The 6,755-nt window shown below is 46.2% G+C and overlaps 1 protein-coding gene across 1 annotated transcript; it reads left to right on the forward strand.

Annotated features, from left to right (window-relative positions):
- Window positions 1-78: 78 nt before the first annotated feature.
- LOC119338584 lies at window positions 79-1,753 on the forward strand. The gene is made up of 3 exons (XM_037610893.1): window positions 79-904; window positions 980-1,377; window positions 1,450-1,753. Exons 1-3 carry the CDS (start codon window positions 79-81, stop codon window positions 1,594-1,596), a joined length of 1,371 nt encoding a protein of 456 aa, XP_037466790.1. The 3' UTR covers window positions 1,597-1,753.
- The last annotated feature ends 5,002 nt before the right edge of the window (window positions 1,754-6,755 follow it).

The following is a 6,755-nucleotide window of genomic DNA, read 5'->3' on the forward strand; positions in this document are numbered from 1 at the left end:
AGTGCCCCCGCCTGCTCATATCTCTGCTGTACAACACGAGACGGGAGACACCAAAGACAGACGAGCAACCCCGCGCCCATGAATTCTTCTTCATCGTACTCCGGCCCGGACTACCAGGTCGCCACCTCCGACCTCGACGACGACCCCGCTACCGCCGTCTTCCCGAGGCCCGCCGACGCTGCTACCGTCGTCCTCCCGAAGCGCGCCGACGCCGAGAGCTTCGTCTCGTCCCTGCGCTCGCCGGACGACGTGGATGCCGTTTGCAAGAAATACGGCATCCGGAGGGATCACTACACCGCGCGCCCCGCCGGCGACCTGCGCGCGTGCTCGCCCCCGCCGCCGGGGTGCGTCTGCGTGTACGCGCACGCGCTGGAGGCCGGGATGCGCGTCCCGCTCCACCCCTTCTTCTGCGAGGCGCTCGCCCACTTCGGCATCGCGCCGACGCAGCTCGCGCCCAACGCGTGGCGCATCATGGCGGGCTTCCTCGTGCTCTGCCGCTCCGCCGGCGTGCCGCCGTCGCTCGCGGTGTTCCGGCATTTCTTCCTGCTGTCCGTCCTCAACCACAAGCACAAAAGAAGATGGTACTACTTCAAACCCAGTTTCAGGGACAGCCCCGTCTTGCGCTTCACGGGGTTGCCAGATTCCATCCACGGCTGGAAGCGCGGGTTCTTCTTCCTCTCTTCGCCGACCCCATGGCCTTGTCCTGTGGAGTGGGGCGAGCCGTCCAAGAGCTCCCTCATGGAGCCGGTGCTTACAAATGAGGAGAAGAAATCCGTGGCGAAGCTGTTAGGTGCTAACGGCGGCGCCGCCGTTGATATCACGACATGTTTGTGCGACAGCAACCTTGCCGGTGCCGTGGTAATTGCCGCATCTCCGGCGCCGCCCTCTACTGGTACGAGTACCAGTTCCAAAGGTAAACGCTGAAATCCCGCGCATCCCCAAGTTTCGTGCGGCGGCTGATCTTACCCTTGATATTCAGGGATGGATTCCGCCGTCTACGACATGATGAAAACCATGCTGGCGGAGAAGATGGCCAGGCAAGCGTCGGTATCGGCAAAGAAGGTGAAAGCAGAGCCAGGGTCGTCGCCGTTGTGCGGGGAGAAAGGGAACCTGGACGAGGCCAGCGAGGAGGGCCGTCCGCCTTCGTCTGTCACTCCCCTCGCCGCCCGTGGCCACTCGGTGCCCACCGGCGAGTGTTCGCCGCTGCCGGGAATCTCCCGAGAACCAGAAGACTTCGCCGACGGACACGGACACGGCACGGACTGGGAGGCTGCACGGCAGCTGCTGCGGGGTGCCGTCGCGCCATCGCAGCAGCGCGTGTTTGCGGCGACCGGGCCATCAGACGTCGCCGCGTCGAGCTATGTAGCGATTCTCCAGGTATGCCAGAGAACGCGGTGTCAAATTCAAGCTCTTCATTCGCCGGAACATGTTGACATTATTTGTGTGCAGGCGGCGAACTACGTGTCATTCTCCTTGGACTACGCTCTGGAGCTGGAAGAGAAGCTGTTGGCGCGGGACGCGGAGATCGCCGCGCTGCAGAAGCAGCTGGAGGAGACGAAGGGCGAGCTCGCCACGGCGAAGGTGCGGCAGAGGTAGTCCAGGAGCACTCAGCGCCAGAGCAGTTTCGAGTGCCGGAGGGTAGTCCGTAGTCCGGCAAGTCGTTTCAGCGTCCCACACACATCTTTCGCGTGCTACGCTACATTGTAATCGAGTGATCCGTTTTCAGTTAGGCCAGGTTTGACAGCAAAGGATTGTGGAGGTTTTGGGAGGAGGGGATTTCAGGGGATTTGATGAATCCCCCTCTTCCACCCTCCCCCTCCAGCCACACGTCCCTCAAATCCCCCTCTCTACATAACACCATGAGGGATTGCCATATTGAATTAAAATGGTGTAAAACACCTAAAAATCTAATCTTGCAACAATTCATCACATGAACAACATAATTTGCTTGACTTGGAATCAATATATCATCACATAATTGCGCTGTCACATAACAACAACATAGTCTCTCACATCAACATGACTTGGAACCAAAAATGTCTCATAGGTTTTCGGTATTCACAAGTCCGAGAAAAGACATTAAGCATGATGAAAATACATAAGACATGCGTACATTTAAGCATGCTGAAAAGCATCCGTTGATGTTCTGCAGCGATTGTTGGAAGAGAGTACATGACAGGAGTATAAATTCCAACCACAAGACAACAATAGCGCCGACATAAAAGCAACTTACAAGACTCTCAAACACACCATTTCGAGGGACCCTGCAAACGGCCCATTCTTCCTCTGTTTGTTCCACTTCTCAACCTGGTTCAATGACACCAGAAAAAAGCTAATGATACTGAAGAAAATAAGGTAATGTTGCTACTGGTGACAAAATTATATCTCATTTCAAGTCAATGTAGATATTTCTCATTCAATTTCAATTCCAAAACCAACCAATCGAGGAGCCAGTTGACAAAATTATTACCGCGTGATACCGCCACGAAACTTTGTACACCCTCCAAAAGTGCACAGAAATCAGACTTGTACTCCCTCTGTTCCAAAATAGATGACTCAACTTTGTACTAACTTTGTACTAAAGTTAGTACAAAGTTGAGTCATCTATTTTGGAACGGAGGAAGTAACTCATAGTCAATAAGTAAACAGGGAGGCAAGCAAGTATTGTAGAACATAATTGCCTGATATATCGGTCAAGTAATCCAGAACTTATGGTTTTTTTGCGGGGTGATTGGATTTATACATCACACAAAGTTAATAAAGAGAGGCTGACTAGTTGACTGATACTAGTATTTGCCTATGGACACCATTGACTCCTAGTCTCCTACACATTCAGAAACCAGAACAAGAGAGCATTTCCACCGAGCAATTACAAGTAGCACTCAGGAGCAGTTGCTTCTGCACCTAATGAACCAGGAAGTACTCAGGAGTAGTTGCTTATGCACATAGAAAAGTACAATGAAGAAATAGTATGATTTATTTCATGGCCTTGTTAGAGCTACATCAAGAGGTACAAAACTACTTTCAGATGAAATCATATAGTAATAAACATTCAACCAGAATCCAGAAAGCAATAAAATCGTCATATCATTTCAAAAAGAAACTTCCAGGCCGAACATTTTTCTTGGCGCACCAATTCAAAAGGACACGTTGTATCAAATCTGGGTTTTCACCTATTGTGCTTTCACATGTAGGTGTTCTCTTATCTGCACCAACCATAGTATTTGGAGGAGATAATAGGACATACAAAGATAATATACTACTGTATTATTCAGTTTTGAGTCAAGTTGTGCCTCAAACGGAAAGCATCAGCCATTAGGCTAATCAAAAATATTGGAGAGCCGAGATGCTAAAGATTTAATAATCCAAAACTGGCAGCCGCTATAGGAATCAGGGAACTACAATAGTACGGAAATATTGAGGAGTGCAAAATGTTCCTTATGCCTTCAGAGGTTCAACTATTAAGTAGTGAAAAAGTGATCAGTGGAAAATCTATCTTACGTCTTTAGAGATGCTAAAGATTTAGTAATCAAAAACTGACAAGCGCTATAGGAATCAGGGAACTACATTAGTACTGAAAAATTGAGGAGTACAAACTGCAAAGTGTTCATTATGTGTTCAGAGATTCAAACTATTTAATAATGAAAAATTATGTGTTGAATTACTTCCTTACATCTTCAGAGAGGCAAAAGATTTAGTAATAAAAATTCGACAGCACTATAGGAATCAGGGAGCTACATCAATCTGAGTTCAGAGCAGTTAGTAAAACACATTCAGATAAATCATGTTGCAAGTGTTTGGTGTTTTGCAGGTTGAGGATTGGTGCTGCTGCACCAAGCAGAGCACCTTGCCCTATAGTATACTGAAGAGGATGAAACAGTGCAATTGGATGATAATGAGATAATTTGAAGCTATAGTATCCTGAAGCTTCGTAGCAAAACTTAATTATAATGATTCATTGCAATTTAGTAACAGTTAATCTTTAGGTATAGTTATGAATATGAAGCATAAAGTCTGTACTAATACACTTTCCACTAGAATTCAGATACCCGAATCCATAAGAGCTTCTAAGTTCCTGGTGCAGCCCACCTGCCTGCCGGCCAACTCCGGCAGAGGAGAGCCGAGCTGTCTAGATAAGAGCAGTAACTCCGGCAGCAGCCATGGCCGATGGCAAACCCTAGACGACTAGGGAAAGGAGGAGAAATGATTGTCGGTGTCAAAACCGACGGATCTCGGTTAGCGGGTCCCGAGCTGTGTGTCTAAGATTAATGGTAACAGGAGGCGGAGGACACAATGTTTACCCGGGTTTTGGGCCCTTGATAACCCACAAGTGTAGGGGATCACAACAGCTTTCGAGGGTAAAGTATTCAACCCAAATTTATTGATTCGACACAAGGGGAGCCAAAGAATATTCTTAAGTATTAGCAGTTGAGTTGTCAATTCAACCACACCTAGATAACTTAGTATCTGCAGCAAAGTATTTAGTAGCAAAGTGGTATGATAATAAAGGTAACAGTGGCAACAGAAAAGATAATAGTTTTGTAGTAATTGTAACAGTAGCAACGGAAAAGTAAATAAGCGAAGCACAAGATGTCAAAAGCTCATAGGCATTGGATCAGTGATGGATAATTATGTCGGATGCGATTCCTCATGTAATAGCTACAACATAGGGTGACACAGAACTAGCTCCAATTCATCAATGTAATGTAGGAATGTATTCCGAATATAGTCATACGTGCTTATGGAAAAGAACTTGCATGACATCTTTTGTCCTACCCTCCCGTGGCAGCGGGGTCCTAGCGGAAACTAAGGGATATTAAGGCCTCGTTTTAATAGAGAACTAGACCAAAACAGTAACACATAGTGAATACATGAACTCCTCAAACTACGATCATCACCGAGAAGTATCCCGATTATTGTCACTTCGGGGTTGTTGGATCATAACACATAATAGGTAACTATATACTTGCAAGATCGGATCAAGAACACACATATATTCATGAAAACATAATAGGTTCAGATCTGAAATCATGGCACTCGGGCCCTAGTGACAAGCATTAAGCATAGCAAAGTAATAGCAACATCAATCTCAGAACATAGTGGATACTAGGGATCAAACCCTAACAAAACTAACTTGATTACATGGTAAATCTCATCCAGCCCATCACCGTCCAGCAAGCCTACGATGGAATTACTCACGCATGGCGGTGAGCATCATGAAATTGGTGATGGAGGATGTTTGATGATGACGACAGCGACGAATCCCCCTCTCCGGAGCCCCAACGGACTCCAGACCATCCCTCCCGAGAGAGATTAGGGCTTGGCGGCGGCTCCGTATCGTAAAACGCGATGAAACTTCCTCTCTGATTTTTCTCTCCACGAAACGGAATATATGTAGTTGGAGTTGAGGTCGGTGGAGCCTCAGGGGGCCCACGAGACAGGGGGAGGGGGGGGGGCGCCCCCCACCCTCATGGACAGGGTGTGGCCCTCCTGGTCTTGATTCTTTCGCCAGTATTTTTTATATTTTCCAAAACTTGCCTCTGTGGATTTTCAGGTCATTCCGAGAACTTTTGTTTTCTACACATAAAACAACATCATGGCAGTTCTGCTGAAAACAGCGTCAGTCCGGGTTAGTTTCATTCAAATCATGCAAGTTAGAGTCCAAAACAAGGGAAAAAGTGTTTGGAAAAGTAGATACGTTGGAGACATATCAACTCCCCCAAGCTTAAACCTTTGCTTGTCCTCAAGCAATTCAGTTGATAAACTGAAAGTGATAAAGAAAAACTTTTACAAACTATGTTTGCTCTTGTTGTTGTAAATATGTAAAGCCAGCATTCAAGTTTCAGCAAATATTATGAACTAACCATACTCATAATAACACCTCGGTCTCACAATTACTCATATCAATGGCATAATCAGCTAGCGAGCCATAATAATAAAACTCGGATGACAACACTTTCTCAAAACAATCATAGCATGATATAACAAAATGGTATCTCGCTAGCCCTTTCTGAGACCGCAAAACATAAATGCAGAGCACCATTAAAGATCAAGGACTGACTAAACATTGTAATTTATGGTAAAAGAGATCCAGTCAAGTCATACCCAATATAAGCCAATAATAATGAATGCAAATGACAATGTGCTCTCCAACGGGTGCTTTTTAATAAGAGGGTTGATGACTCAACATAAAAGTAAATAGATAGGCCCTTCGCAGAGGAAAGCAGGGATTTGTAGAGGTGCCAGAGCTCAATTTTAAAATAGAGATTGAATAACATTTTGAGCAGCATACTTTCACTATCAACGCAACAACTATGAGATGGTTGTATCTTCCATACTACATGCATTATAGGCAGTTCCCAAACAGAATGGTAAAGTTTATACTCCCCCACCACCAACAAGCATCAATCCATGGCTTGCTCGAAACAACGAGTGCCTCCAACTAACAACTCCCCTGGGGGAGTTTTGTTTAATTATATTGATTTGCTTTGATCTTTTTGGATCATGGTACTGGGCATCCCGGTTACCGGCCCTTTCTTGTGAATGAGGAGCGGAGTCCACTCCTCTTGAGAATAACCCACCTAGCATGGAAGATATAGGCAACCCTAGTTGAAACATGAGCTGCTCGAGCATACAAAACAGAATTTCATTTGAAGGTTTGGAGTTTGGCACATACAAATTTACTTGGAACGACAGGTAGATACCGCATATAGGAAGGTATGGTGGACTCATTGGAATAACTTTGGGGTTTAAGG

Source organism: Triticum dicoccoides, chromosome 7B (genome assembly GCF_002162155.2).
Source record: "Triticum dicoccoides isolate Atlit2015 ecotype Zavitan chromosome 7B, WEW_v2.0, whole genome shotgun sequence".
In the NCBI taxonomy this organism is placed as follows: domain Eukaryota; kingdom Viridiplantae; phylum Streptophyta; class Magnoliopsida; order Poales; family Poaceae; genus Triticum; species Triticum dicoccoides.